The 15930-nt window shown below is 33.0% G+C and overlaps 1 protein-coding gene across 1 annotated transcript; it reads left to right on the top strand.

Moving 5' to 3' along the window:
• The first annotated feature begins 4396 nt into the window (after positions 1-4396).
• Positions 4397-4897, top strand: LOC130902888 (uncharacterized). The gene has a single exon (XM_057815169.1). It carries the CDS (start codon positions 4397-4399, stop codon positions 4895-4897), a length of 501 nt encoding a protein of 166 aa, XP_057671152.1.
• Positions 4898-15930: the final 11033 nt, after the last annotated feature.

Genomic DNA, 15930 nt, shown 5'->3' with positions numbered 1-15930 from the left:
GGAAATTGTAAAAAACGCTGTTGTAACTTCCGTGACTTTATTCTGCATGCCATTCAATATTTCATTAAAAAACATTATTTTAAGTTGATAAAAAAATGGCATGCGTATTATACAAGCCTGGCATAAAAAACTTGTGCAAAAATAAAATTAAAAAAATTTTTTCAACAAATTTAAAAATAAGGAACATTTCCCTGTTTTTTTTTGCATGCCTTTTTGTACATTGTCTGTAAATATTATTTTGAACTTCAATAACAAATGGCATGCATGTTTATTGATGAAAAATTACTTAAATAAACAAAAAAGCCGCTGCTAACACATTGGTACGTGGCTTTCTTCCAAAAACTTTTTATTTGCAAAACTGTACACTTGTATTAAAACGGAAGATGAATCAGTGTGTAATAATACTGATTCATCTTCCGTAGTTTCTCCAATGTCGGATTCACAATCACTGTCATCGTCATCAGTTTCATCCTCGAAATCTTCAAAATTAGTTGTTCTTACTAATTCATTATCCGTATCTGTTTCTTCTGGATCTATCAAAATTAAATAAACATTTGATTTTCAATTATCAATTTGAACAATTTTATCAATGGGAGAAATACCTCAAGTTCTCTAGCACGGCTCGCGAGTCCTAAATTCTATTATTTTCAACTCACGGAATTTTTCTACGAATATTTTCATACCATCAGCGCGAGTTGAAAACAACAGAATTTAGCGCTCGCGCGCCGCGCTAGGAGAGTTGACGTATTTTCCCCCTATTTGTTATGAAAGTATGAATAAAAAAATGAAATACCTTCAGTTATTTCTTGAATATTTGAAGGTACGTCCTCGCCCTCGAACCACTGGAAGGAATACATGTCATCTTCGAGTTTCCAGCCGAATTCCAGAATATTTAGAGTTTCATTGGGCACTGGAGAAAAGGTATTTTTCCACATGTGTCCAATGTATGAAGCTCGAAGTAATTGTTGCTTGAGTTCACGCTTACAAGGTGGTAATGTGCAAGCGTCAAAGTCTTTTAATTTTTGTTTGAACTCGTCCGTGGGCTCGATGTTAGTAGATATGTCGAGGAGAATATTTTTAATCGACATTCGAGCAATTTTTCACCCCATTTTTTACTGTAGCGTACATTTTGCAGACAAAATCTTCGAGCGTGTCAAAAGCATTTTCATAATTGCCGTTTCGTGGATCTTGTAAAGCTGTAAATGCTTTTTGATATTGTTCATTTTCTGAGTACAGCGCCCACGGTTTTCTTTTCCCCTTTTGATGAAAAGCTGGGTCGTAATCACATCCCGTTAATGCGTGGAACGCTGGTAAACTAGATCATTTGACGCTTCCCAATGTGTCATAAATTTTATTAATATTTATGTACCGCCGATTGTTGCCCGTACCATACAACATCCAAATCGTGAGGGGCGCTGACAATTGAGATCGATAACGCCCAGTAACCAAAGACCAATTTATTGACAAATTCAAGTAATCAAATGTCTTCGAGTAAGTGGAAACTTTCCATTTGTTGTCGAGTAAATTTTATTGATGAAAACATTTGAATTTTGAAGTTGAGGGAAATTTTTTAAGATTTTTCAATATTGAAAGTAACACTGGTCAAAATAAGAAAAATTTATAATATAAAGATCAGTATAGCATATCAGTGAGAATACGTCAAGGTATTTGTTTGTAACATAAATTCCTACTGTTTTTTACTCATCCTGTAGAGTTTGAAAATATTCTTGTGTAAAAGTTAATCCCAATCATCAAATATATTTTCAATTATATATTTTTAAATATTGTGAGAAAAAGAGTATTGAACGTGAAAAGTGTTATAGGTATAATTTTGACCAGTGTAGCTCTTAATTCATATCAATTTGTAATAAAATGATGTCTTCTCCAAATAGGATATTCGACACCTACGATTTCTAAGGAGAGACAATTACAGCATTTCCCCAGTAGTCGTTCGAGGTATGTTAATTTTTACGTATCAGTTTTCTTTGGATAATTATGAATATTACATTACATTCCCTTAGATATTATGTCTTCCACTGCTATATTTAACAATACCGAGTCCATCACCGCCTCACTATACTCCAAAGTTTATTCCAAATTTTATTTTTCCTTTTGATTTTTTCATCATTTTAACCATTATTATTTTTTGTCTGGTTGTTTCATGACCTTTCTAATTGGCCTTCCTTTCAAACAGTTTATTTAGTGTTTGAAAATGATATTCATGGCTAATTTACAAATTCAATACTGATATTGAGCTTTTCACTAATACACTTACGAGACTTTTTGAAATCATACTTGATAAAGCTTCAAAAGTGCTCAAAAAGTGAAAAAGAATTTAAGGATAGGGGTGGTAGCGGACAAGGTTGATACGTTCAGTTGAATAGAAAAATGTTTATGAGAGGATATAATATATGCTATTCATGAAAAAGACAAAATTTGAACGTGCATACTTTTGGTTTTGTTATAATAAATTGTTGATATTTTTTAAATTCTATTATTACCAAATTTTGACGGCAAATGTACCAAATTTATCGACTACGACCCATAAATGTCCTTATTTTCCACTTTTTAGTGTACTTATACTATTTTTATATAGGGTGATTTTGAAAAAAAATTTTATGAAATTTGCTTCCAACACTATTTGTCTTGTTGTTATTATTAATGTTTTCATCATTTATTGTTTAGTCTTTTCCTCCTTATGTCAATTATTTGAATTGATATACTCATTTTGTGCCTCCTTCTACTTATTTCAATAATTGTTTGTGGAGTATTTGAGTTCCATGTTCCGTTTTTTTATAATATAGGCATTTCTGTTTTGCGCATATATTGCGAGAACGATTTGAAAACAAAAAAATTATCATAGACAAACATGTAGAAGAATTATTTAACATGCCAGTAATTACTAAGGAATCAGCTCCTTTTTTAAGAAATTTAACTGACACGTTCAAACAACTAATTACTTCACTCAAAGCTCTAGGTGAACCAACTGATTCGTGGGATCGCCTATTAATTCAACTATTAAAAATTAACGTTGGCATGAACATTTACATTTACAAAATAAAAGAGAACCTCCACCATTGTCAGAATTTCTCGACTTTTTAGTAAATCGTTGTGAATATTTAGAAAACTGATAATCAGCAAACCATGTTAAAATCTAACTATTATAATCACACGCACAAAAATGCAAATAACAGTATAATTCTAAATATCCCTCACGGGGTGAAGGTCAAACAATCACATGTGCCGTCACGCAGGCGCAATGCGCTTATTGCAAAGATCAAGATCATTACATTTATTCATGTAAAAAATTCCTTAAGTTACCAAGTTCAACGCGACAAAACGAGGTAATTAAACTAAAATTATGCTTTAATTGTCTCAGAGGTGATCATAGGTCAGATTCTTGCACTCGTGGAACCTGCAAGGTTTGTCAAAAGAAACATAACACACTAATTCATCGAGACAATATTCAACATCATGATACACAAAACCAACTAGCTAAACATGACAACATTCAAACACAAAATCACAGCAATCCTTCATTAGCCACAAACACACATTTGGCAATTGAAAATAAACAAAACACAGACGAACCTCAAGAAACTATCCAACTCTCATCAATCACACATCATCTAAATAATAAAAAACAAAATGTTCTTCTTAGCACAGCGGCTGTATTCCTCAAAGACAAATCAGGCAATTTAATCAAAGCACGTGCATTGTTAGACTCGGGCTCTCAATCAAATCTAATAACCTCTGACCTTGCGCGAAAATTAAATATCGGTACTACCAAAATAAACTTACCAGTGATCGGTGTTAATCAGGTTACTACTAATATCACAGAGCAATTAAATATTGATATAATTTCAAGAGAAAACAATTCTTTTCAACAAAATGTTACATTTTTAGTTATAAACCAAATAGCGGGTAATATTCCAAACTTCAAAATCGATTGTCAACATTTAAATATTCCGAAACGAAACACATTACTCTTGCGGATCCTGAATTCGATAAATCCGCCAAACTGGATATTCTCTTAGGCGCAGGTGTCTTTTGGGATATTTTAGCGGATGGGCAATTTAAGCTCGGCGACGGTAAACCGATACTTCAGAAAACATTATTTGGATGGGTCATATCGGGACCCATATATCAAAATTATTCAATTCAAAATAACGGTAGTAATACCATATCATGTAATTTAATCACAACTACGCTTGAAAACGCAATTGAGAAATTTTGGAAAATCGAGGAATACCACGACGATAACAAAACCAAACGGACGATTGAAGAAAAACAATGCGAAGAACATTTCCTAAAAACAATTCAGCGGACCGAAACTGGCAGATTTTGTGCGACGTTGCCAGTTCGCGAAGGTGTAGGCGATTTGGGGAATTCGAAGATGAATGCGATTAAAAGGTTTCACAAATTAGAAAGTAAACTGATCAATGACACAGTCATACGTCAACAATATTCGGAGTTCATGAGGGAATATGAAAAACTCGGGCACATGACCAAGGTGCCGACGTGGGCAATGGAAGTGGATGGAAAGGGAGTTTTTTACCTACCACATCATGGTGTCGTGAAGGATAGTGCAACCACTAAACTACGAGTGGTGTTCGATGCATCCGCCAAAACAGGAAACGGTATTTCGTTGAATAATACGCTCATGGTGGGTCCTACAATACAGGAAGATCTTTTTGCTATCATCATTCGTTTTAGACAACACAATGTAGCAATGGTAGCGGACATAGAGAAGATGTACCGACAGGTGGAAATTGTAGAAGAGCAACGTGATTTACAGCGAATTATGTGGCGTTCGGATCCAAACCTGCCTCTAGAAGTCTACAGATTAAACACCGTAACATACGGCACAGCTCCAGCTTCATTCATTGCTATATGATGCTTGCACCAACTCGCTTTAGAAAACAGTAAAAAGTACCCAGTAGCATCACAAGTAATAACTCGCGATTTTCATGTTGATGACCTCATCACTGGTACAGACACCATTGAAAATGCACAAATTTTGAGGCAAAACATCACCAACATTTTAGAAAGTGGATCCTTTCCTCTTCGGAAGTGGAAAACTAACAAACCAAACATTTTCAACGATATTAACAACATTTCAGATCTACCAGATCATTATCTATCAACCGATGACCAATCAAAAACTTTAGGGCTTGTCTAGAACTCTCAATCAGACACGCTACATTTCAGCACAGATTCAATACAAATTGAAAATAACAATTTCACAAAACGCGAAATACTCTCCGTAATTGCTCAGTTATTCGATCCATTGGGCTTGGTCGGTCCAGTAATTGTTAAAACCAAAGTTATCATGCAAAAACTTTGGCAGCACAAAGTAGATTGGGATCAAATTGCTCCTTCACCAATAATTTCAGAGTTTATTCATTTACAAAAGGAATTACCTATTTTGGCTACAATTAAAATTCCTAGACAAATAACAGTTCCCAAAGCCAATGTTATTGAAATTCACACTTTCAGCGATGCATCTACTATCGCGTATGGTGCGTGTTCATACCTACGAACTGTAGATAACTCCGGACAATGCTCTGTACGTTTAATTTGTGCTAAATCAAGAGTAGCACCTTTAAAGGTTGTCACGTTGCCACGCTTGGAGCTAAACGCAGCTTTATTAGCAACGAATCTGACAGCTAAGCTCATGGAGGCTTTTACTTGTCGTATATCTAACATTTTTTATTATACTGATTCAACCATCGTTTTATCGTGGTTAAATACGGAACCCGCACTTTTAAAAACATTTGTAGCAAACCGCGTAGCGGACATACAAGGAAAATCCAAAATCGAAAATTGGCAACATGTAAAATCCGAACATAACGCGGCTGACATCATCTCGAGAGGATCACTACCCAGTCAGCTGCTCGAATGCGACATGTGGTGGAACGGGCCATTCTTTCTAAGCAATCCTAATCAACCGGTCACGAATAATAATTTTTTACCACTCAATGAATTACCAGAGGTAAAAAATTCCGCGTTAACACAAAATTTAATTATAGCTGATAGTACGATATTCGAGAGATATTCTAATTTCGACAAATTAAACAGAATCATAGCGTGGATTTTACGATTTAAAGGTAACACATTACGTGCAAAACATGATAGAATATACGGTACAAAACTCACAGTGCACGAATTAAAACTGGCAAAACAAAGTATTATAAGGGCAACGCAATCAGTGCATTTTACGGAAGAAATAAAATGTTTAATTAAAAATAAACCGCTAAACGCTCATTCAAAATTGTTATCTTTAAACCCATTTTTAGATAGCGATCATTTATTGCGGGTAGGGGGGAGAATTGTCAATTCAAACTTTTCATTTGACAAAAAATTCCCTTACGTCCTACCTCATAATGATCACGTCACGCGCCTTCTAATCGAAAGAGAGCATACATTATTATTACACGCTGGTGCTCAAGCAACTTTGGCCTCTTTCTGAAACAACTTTTGGCTATTGCGGGGTAAACAAATTGTCAAAAAGATTTTGCATCAATGTATAACTTGCTTTCAAGTAAAGCCTCGCTCTTACAATGAAAAAATGGGAAACTTACCTAGCGTACGCTTCGCACAAGCTAGACCGTTTTTAAGCAGTGGCGTCGATTACGCGGGGCCATTTTCGGTCAAGGAAGTTAAGCACAGAAATAGAAAATTTATAAAGGCATATTTGTGTATTTTTATTTGCATGACTACCAAGGCTGTGCATGTAGAGGTAGCAACTGATTTAACTGCAAATTCGTTTCTAAACGTCCTCAAAAGATTTGTTTCACGGCGCGGTCTATGCAGTGATATATATTCTGACAATGGGGGATGTTTCGTTGGAGCAAACAATGATTTGCGATTGTTCCTAAAAACATTAGAACAAGACAATTCATTTTCTACATTTTGTGACACACAAGGAATTCGGTGGCATTTTAACCCTGCGAACAGCCCGCATATGGGTGGTTTGTGGGAATCGGCTGTGAAATCGGCCAAATATCATCTAAAAAGAGTGATGGGTCAAAACTGCTTGTCTTTGGAAGATTTTACCACCCTATGCATTCAGGTGGAGGCCACTCTTAATTCTAGACCTCTCATCCCATTAACCGATGATCCCAACGACCTTTGTCCTTTAACTCCCAGTCACTTTTTAATTGGCGACGTGTTGAAGGCCATACCTCAATCAAACGTTCAGCAAATACCAGTTAACAGGCTATCAACGTATCATGCACTGCAGCAAATGTATCAACATTATTGGCGACGTTGGTCTTCCGAATACGTCTCAACTTTGCAGCAACGTGTAAAGTGGAAAACTGCAAGTAAAGAACTTCTGAATATAGGAGCTCTCGCCTTATTGAAGGATAAGAATTCGCCGCCATTGTGTTGGGCTTTAGCTCGCATTGTTAAGCTGCATCCAGGCAGCGATGGCATCACTAGAGTAGTTACCCTCCGTGCGAAGAATGGAATCCTGAAGAGGGCGGTGTCAGAAATTTGCGTCCTACCCATAGACGTTTAAAAAGTGTTTCTTAGTGATTGACATTTATTTTGACATTTTACTTTTAAGTTATTTGAAAACACATATAAATTTCATAATTTTTTATATTATTTGTCGTTTGAAAGTCGAGCCTTTCAAGGAGGCCGGTATGTTTAACCATTTAATGTATATATTTAAATTATGTTGAGTGCGCTACTGAACTTGGCACATGCGCCTACCTAGAGTAACCGGGCTTGCGCAGAAGAAGACAGACATCAATCATCAAGGAGCCACGAGGCCAACAGCGTTTTTTGTTCAGGCTCACAAAGCATTTGTACAATAAAGTGAAAATCGAAACAAATCGTTTTATTGTGCTTCTCACATTGTATACAGTCCACTTTAAACATTTTCAATCAAGATATCCAACCATGTACAACTGAAAACAATCTACTGCCCGAAGAAAAGAAAAATAAATTAATGGAAGATTTGAGGATTTTCGTCCGATTGCAAGTGAGTAGGGCCAGAAAATATTACAAATCTGATATCGATTGCTTCCAGAAAATGGAACCATACGTTTCTGACGAAATAGAAATGACCAGAGGTTATAATCGTATAATTATAAAAAATGAATCGAACTTCAATTTACGGAAGATATCACCAAGAAGATTCATTCGAATTTTTAGAACCCTGTACCTGGCAGTGAGAAGGCGGGAGTATAATTTTATAATTCGTTTTTATGTTATTTATTATTTAATTTGACGAAGCTCTGTGAAAGATACATAATGCTGACAATTTGAACATTTGAAAATATTTGAAAAATTGTAATACTTTTTATAAATGTACCAATTATCAGTCATTATATTTGATCGACAAGAATATTGTCACTCAGTTATAATCGATATAAATGTAAGTCACGACACCATACTCTTGATGTATATTTAGTATGTTTGAGATAAATGCATAAAAGCAGTAATTGGTTTATCACATATTTATTTATTATACTTATTATTATTTAAAGTTAATATGATAAATTGAGCTCCTGAAAGCTCCGAAACAATGATACAAAGATTATAACGGACACCGATGGGAAATAAAAAACTGTTTAATAGTATTAAATTTACCAAAAGGTGTATAACAGAAAATTTTAAACGTTAAACATATTATTGAGAAACTATATGTACCTAGATAATTAGAAATATAATATTTTTAAACTAAGTAAATATTAATTTTTGTTTTCTGTCCAGTCTGTTCAGACACCACCCTGATATTTCAAGTATATTTAAGGAGTAATCTTCAGCATTTCTAAATTACTAAATAACAGTGTAAGGGACAGTCGCGCGCAACAAAAGTGAGTCGAACATCTGTATTTCAGTTAAAAGTGTCTCTACGTCGTCTCATGTCTTTAGCTACACAACGCTCATTTACACTATAGAGCGGTAACTCTTTCCGAACTTTCGTTGTGCAGTCGATGAAAATATTCGTCGGCCGTACATTACCACCTTAATTAGCATGCAGCAAAATACAGTCGGTGAAAATTCATGTCGAAGTATCAGAAAAATCCTCATACCACGTAGAAAAGTGATAATTGAACCGAAAATTCCTTTGATACATTTTGCGAAAATCACCTGAAAATGATTTTACTTAGAATCATTTGTATTAGGTCCAATTATTTTTATTTTATATTATTTTCTTGTTGGCAATAAAATATTCAATATACAACGATTTTATTTTGATCCTTTCCTTCCTTAGTCCTTACATTTTCCCACTATGTATATACTTGATACGTGAAATACAACATGGATGTTGGGAATTTTGGAAGTTTTAAATTTTCTAGGACAATCATGTTGATAAGTGGAATGGGAACATCGGAATATTTTTCAAAAAGAACGTTGTGAGAAGGGGACAGTTATTTATCTTTCGGGATTTGAGGAGGAACAGTTTGAAGATTTCTTCTAAATCCATGTCAAAAATAATTTGATCTGTGGTTTTTCGAATTCCAGTTGTACAACTGAATTATCTGGGAAAAGAACTAGTGATCTCTTAGAGAAATGGTGAATGTAGAAAAACCGGGGTTCAATGGGAGAGAATCGGAATTGTTCGGTTGTAGTTTTGAGATGTTGAGTATGTTGAGAAAGGTAATACTTTATAAAAAAAATTAATTTGTACCTATTTTATCAGTGGCCTCATTTAGTATTTTAGTATAATAAAAATGATATTGTAAAAAAAAGGAGCAAAAGAATATTTTTCGTAACCTTAGCGAGTTGAGAAATGGAAGAATAAATGTTCTAAAAAACTATGTGGATTCTGATTGAAATTAAACAAATATAAAAATACAAACATAGAAAAATAACATAAAAATTAAGAGAGTAGTGGCGGCTTATAGGGTGGTTTCGGGTAGATAATTGAGTAGAAGTTGTTGTATATCAGTTTTTTTTAAAGTAGGGTGAAGAATTGTTCTGGATCTAGAGGATGATCTAATTAATCTAGAGTTATGTAACTTTGCACATCATGCAAGGAATGTACTTTTGCTGTTTGTGGGAGAGTTTCGGCCCATTCTTTATAAAGCAGCTCTCTGAAATTGTTTTTACGTGAAAATGAACCTTCTACATTGCTTTATGGCACCCTCTTCTATTCCTTGCAAACACCAACCCGGAGAAGATGTTTTGGATCGAATAGAGATCACTCTTCCTCTTCGGAATAGCAATGTTAACAGATCTCGTTAGGCTCGCGCAGGCGTATGATCTTAGTTTGATATTAGTTGTTTTCGTCGTCCTCGACCCTAAGACTATAGCGCCCATATGTTCTTCTCTCCTCCTATCCTTCCTAGTTAGAAGTTACTGCCCAAACTGATCTTTTTTTGTTTTTAGATCCCATTTTGTTGTATAGCATCTTCGAATATAAAAAAATGTATTTGAAGAAAAACATGATAGACACTCTCATCCAATTTTTTGAATATCTCACGGAAGCAAGAAGCTTTATGAATTTTTCTAAACTGCGGCCAAACTTTCAGTATTCTTAGTAGAACTGCGTCTCCCTAACAAATAAATAACTAGAATGAGGCGTTTTGTTTGATCTTTGTCCTTGTTTTATTTCAAATATGTTACATAATTTATTATCTAATATTAACAAAATGTTCTATTCTATTTTGTTAACTTCCCTTTTCAACGTTTCTGTCGTTGGTACAGATTCATCTAGTTTATTTAATCCTGTTATTTTCTCTTCTTCATTTTCAATGCCTTTTATATGCCATTTTCAAAACTAGGTATCTACTTGTATTTTAACTTTATTGTCTCCTCAGTAACTTCCCAATTTGTTCTCATTTTTTCTCTTTCATCACACAGGTCTTTTGCATGTTACAACGACGTTAACTTTATCTTCCCCATATCACTTCAATTTTTGCTATCTGTGTAATCAATTTATAATTTTCATTTTATATCCAATTTTTATTCACTTAATTTCTCAAGTTCTACAGCATATACGATACTGTCGGTAAGTTTTTCGTTAGTCTAACCAAATTTCAATTAAACGAAGGTCTATCTTCAAAGTTGACTTGAACGAAATCGCCAATTTTAAAGTCACAGCAAGTTTGCTCCACTTTGGTCCGCGGTGGAATTGTTTAATATAATCAATAGATCATTAATGCGGAAATAACTGTTGTTTGAGTAGTTTTTTGAATTAATAAGAACTGATTGAATGTCTTGACAAGCGTCGATCAACCCTAAGATTTTGAGGAAACCGAACATAGGAAATACAGTGCTGCCATTTAAACTCTATGTTAAATTTGGGTCAGCTATTGAGCACTGCCGACTTTCGACCCTTTCGGACCTTGTTTGTAACTGCAACAGTAGTTAAAAGCAGGTACACCGAAGGTCCGAAAAGGGTCGGGCGTTGGGGGACTACTGGATTCACCAGTAGGGGTAGCTGACCCAAATTCAACATAAAGCTTAAATGGCAGCATGATGTTTCCTATGTTCTGTTTCCTCAAAATCTTACAGTAAACTATTCGTTGTCTATTTCAATGAAATGATTACTTACACTTTTTTTCCATTCTTCTGAGTTAATCTTAGAAAACTCAAATTCAACCAATTTCAATTGAGAAACAGGTTTTTCATCCCATGTTATAGAGTGAAAATCTGGAAAAGAACTTATTTTAAATTTTTTTTCATAGGCTACCACTGAAAAACAATAAATGAATGCAGCAGCTCGTTTAGATCGTCAGAGCACGCCTTCATTGTAATGGCGACGATGGCGGGGTGTAAAACAGGGCGTGCCTTTAATGGTGCAGGGCAGAGGGAGCAAATACTTCTAAGTACGGCCATGATGAAATTTTTGAAGATGTCTTCCGGATCGGAGGTCTATACCGCGTAGGCTATACGTACGTAAATGTTTTGGTTGGAGTTTTAGCTTTGCCCAAGAAATTTTTTAATAAAACACTTTAAAGAATTTCGACAGTTAATAATAGATAATACCTAGTACCTAATAATAAAATGGCTTATCTTGGCTCTACCAGCACACAATTTGTACCCATTAAAATATATAAGGTAAGCGACACAAACTAATGGCCACATCAACAGGTGACTGTTGACTGAAAAAAATAAAGTAGTTGAAAATGATAGTTAAATTATTAACAATCAATACGCCCTGCAATTTTACAGAAAAAATATTGTGAAATTGATTTTCAGTCTTTTTTTACTTTTTTTGCACATTGGCCTTATCAAGGCTAGAGGTTCTAAATAAGGCCGATAATAAAAAGCACGTTTGGTGTTTATTTAAGTTGAAAAATAAAATAAAACTGATTGCAAATAAAAGTTCAATTAATTCTACCTGTATTTTGAAAATCAAACAATATAATTTTGAATCATGTCAAACGAAATTTTCGGTGGGTTTGAATTGTATTAATTCTTGCAACTAACCTCACCTAACCTATAAATTTCAACTTCACCTAAGTATAACCTAATCTATAAAATTTATTGTCATTCATATTCTAACCAATAAATATTCAGCTACATTCATAATAGAGCTAGCTATATAATTTATTTAAATTATTCAGGTCTTTTTTATCATTTATAGCTTTTTCGTTCTTATGAATTTGCACTATTTCTAAAAATTCCTTTTTTGTGTATTAGATTCCGTTTCAAGAATTTTCTTGATACTGTGATGTCTGTCCTATGTAGACAGCGTCCAAATTAGTACAAGTCACTTGATATATAATATTATTTCTTTTGGTTTTTGGTGTTTTAGATTTCGATTAAGTGAAATAAGTATTTGCATGAAGTAATTCGTTCTTTAAGACTTGTACCTACTAATATCATATTTATTGAAATATAGATAATTGTGGGGAGAGTCCTCATACTTATGGTTAGGATGTAGGTAGATCTGTCAGCCACACTCTGTTCTTATGTTATTGTCAATTTTATATAATGTGACATGAAAAAAATTGATTTTATTTTTTTATTCGATTTCGATTGTGATTTGAAATTTTTTATGATAAGAATTTCATTTATTTTCAATTTGATTCTTTGGTACAACAGTAATGCAATCATGTATATATCGGAAAAATAATGAAATATCTATATGAAGTTTGCTTAGGACAGTTTTTACCAATTGTGCTATAACACTTGAAATGTAAGCCCCCATAGCACAACCATTAATTTGTTTGTATATTTCATTTTCATATTTGAAATATGTGGTTGTAAGTGTGAGTTCTATAGCTTCTATAAATTCTTTTTGAGTTATTTCTGTATATTCTTTAATGCTGTCCCATTTTTTTATTAATATATCTTTCAAAATAGAAATAGGAATATTTGTTTATGAAGAAACCATATCTAACGAAATAAATACATATTCATTAGGAATTTTTATAATTTTAATTTCCTCTTTGGAATCCCATGTGCTTTCGATATGGTATTTTATATACCTATTTATATTTTTTTCAATATATTATTAAAATAATTAGATAATGAGGTAAGAGGAATTTGAATACTTGAAAAAATCGGTCGAAGGGGAATGTCAGGCTTGTGCAGCTTTGGTAAACCATATATTTCAGGGGGAAGGCTTTGTGAATTTTCATTTTTTTTTGCACCTGATGGCGAAATAAAAAGTTGTTTTTCCATTTTATATGGTATAATTTTGATTTAAAAATATAGAGAATAGAAATTGAATTTAAAATGTAGAAATTTCAAATAATTATAAATGGTTTATAGTTTATCAAAGCTGCACAAGCCTAACATTCCCCTTTGACCGATTGTTCCAAGTAAACAAACTCCACTCCCGCCATTATCTAATTATTTGAAAGATATTTTGAAAAAAATTTATATCAAAACAAATACTACCTATATAGGTACAAAGAACAGTGAGAAAATGTAAGGACTAAGAAAGGAAAGGATCAAAATAAAGTCGATGTATATTAAATATTTTATTGCCAACAAGAAAATAATATAAAATAAACACAATTGGACATACTTAATTTAAATTATTCTAAGAATAATCATTATCAGGTGATTTTCTTTTAATTATCACTTTTCTACGTGGTAGGTATGACGATTTTTCTAGTACTACGACATGTATTTTCACGACTGTATTTTACTGCATGCTAATTAAATTATAGGTACTCTTTTATCATTATTTCAGAGCTTTAAGAAACTTAATATCCTAAGTATCATATTAACTTTAAATAATAATATAATAAATAAATAAATATGTAATAAATCGAATACGGTTTTTATGTTTTGATCTTATATATATACTAAATAAGTACCAAATATAATGTTGATTGATAATTGATAAATTTATAAAAAGTACCCATTAAAATCTTTTAATTATTCAAATAAGACAAAATAATAACTGCGTCAAATTGAATAATAAATGACATTAAAACGAATTAAACAATTATACTCCCGCCTTGTCCCTCCAAAGAACAGAGTTCTAAAAATTCGAATGAATCTTCTTGGTGATATCTGCCGTAAATTGAAGTTCGATTCATTTTTTATAATTATACGATTATAATCTCTGGTCATTTCTATTTCAAAATAAGTTTTCGTCAGAAACGTATGGTTCCATTTTCTGGAACCAATCGATATTAGATTTGTAATATTTTCTGGCCCTACTCACTTGCATTCGGACGAAAATCCTCAGATCTTCCATTATTTTATTTTTCTTTTCTTCGGGCAGTAGATTGTTTTCAGTTGTACATATCGGTGAAGAATCGGACTTCTGATGATGCTGGTCATCGTCGCTATACGGATACAAATTCGTTTTACGGAAAGTACAATTAAAAAAATGTGTTGAAACCTATCGATTACATGCAGTTAGTAACAAAATTTCAATTCCAGGAACATGGAAAAATATGTAGTAAAAAACAGAAAAAATCGAAACATGGAACTCAAATACTCGACAACCAATTATTGAAATATTTAGGAGGCAGAAAATGAGTATATCAATTCAAATAATTGACATAAGGGGGAAAAACTGAACAATAAATGATGAAAACATTAATAATAACAACAAGACAAATAGTGCGGGATGCAGATTTAGTAAAATTCAACAGGATAGTGTGATAGTGAAAAATTAGGACAGTATATAGGTCGCGGTGGATGAAGTTGGTACGTTTGCCGTCAGAATTTGGTAATAATAGAATTTTAAAAAAATATCAACAATTTATTATAACAAAACCAAAAGTATGCACGTTCAAATTTTGTCTTGCTCCAGAATAGTACATTTTATATCCTCTCATATACCATCCAATCTTTTGGCTTTGTTATAATAAATTTTTCTATTAAACTGAATTATTACCACCTTTAGACGGCATACGTACCAACCTTGTCATCCTCTATCATTACGTTATTTTTCACTTTTTAGAGCACTTTTGAAGCTTTATCAAGTATGATTTCAAAAAGTCTCGTAAGTGTATTAGTGAAAAGCTCAATATCAGTATTGAATTTGTAAATTAGCCATGAATATCATTTTCAAACACTAAATAAACTGTTTGAAAGGAAGGCCAATTAGAAAGGTCATGAAACAACCAGACAAAAAATAATAATGGTTAAAATGATGAAAAAATCAAAAGGAAAAATAAAATTTGGAATAAACTTTGGAGTATAGTGAGGCGGTGATGGACTCGGTATTGTTAAATATAGCAGTGGAAGACATAATATCTAAGGGAATGTAATGTAATATTCATAATTATCCAAAGAAAACTGATACGTAAAAATTAACATACCTCGAACGACTACTGGGGAAATGCTGTAATTGTCTCTCCTTAGAAATCGTAGGTGTCGAATATCCTATTTGGAGAAGACATCATTTTATTACAAATTGATATGAATTAAGAGCTACACTGGTCAAAATTATACCTATAACACTTTTCACGTTCAATACTCTTTTTCTCACAATATTTAAAAATATATAATTGAAAATATATTTGATGATTGGGATTAACTTTTACACAA

The sequence above is a fragment of the Diorhabda carinulata genome, chromosome Y (genome assembly GCF_026250575.1).
Source record: "Diorhabda carinulata isolate Delta chromosome Y, icDioCari1.1, whole genome shotgun sequence".
NCBI lineage: Eukaryota > Metazoa > Arthropoda > Insecta > Coleoptera > Chrysomelidae > Diorhabda > Diorhabda carinulata.
This window is presented reverse-complemented; position numbering and strand designations above follow the sequence as displayed.

Coding starts and splice junctions, on each gene's coding strand:
- LOC130902888 (XM_057815169.1), top strand. CDS start 4,397: ATGAATGCGATTAAAAGGTTTCACAAATTAGAAAGTAAACTGATCAAT.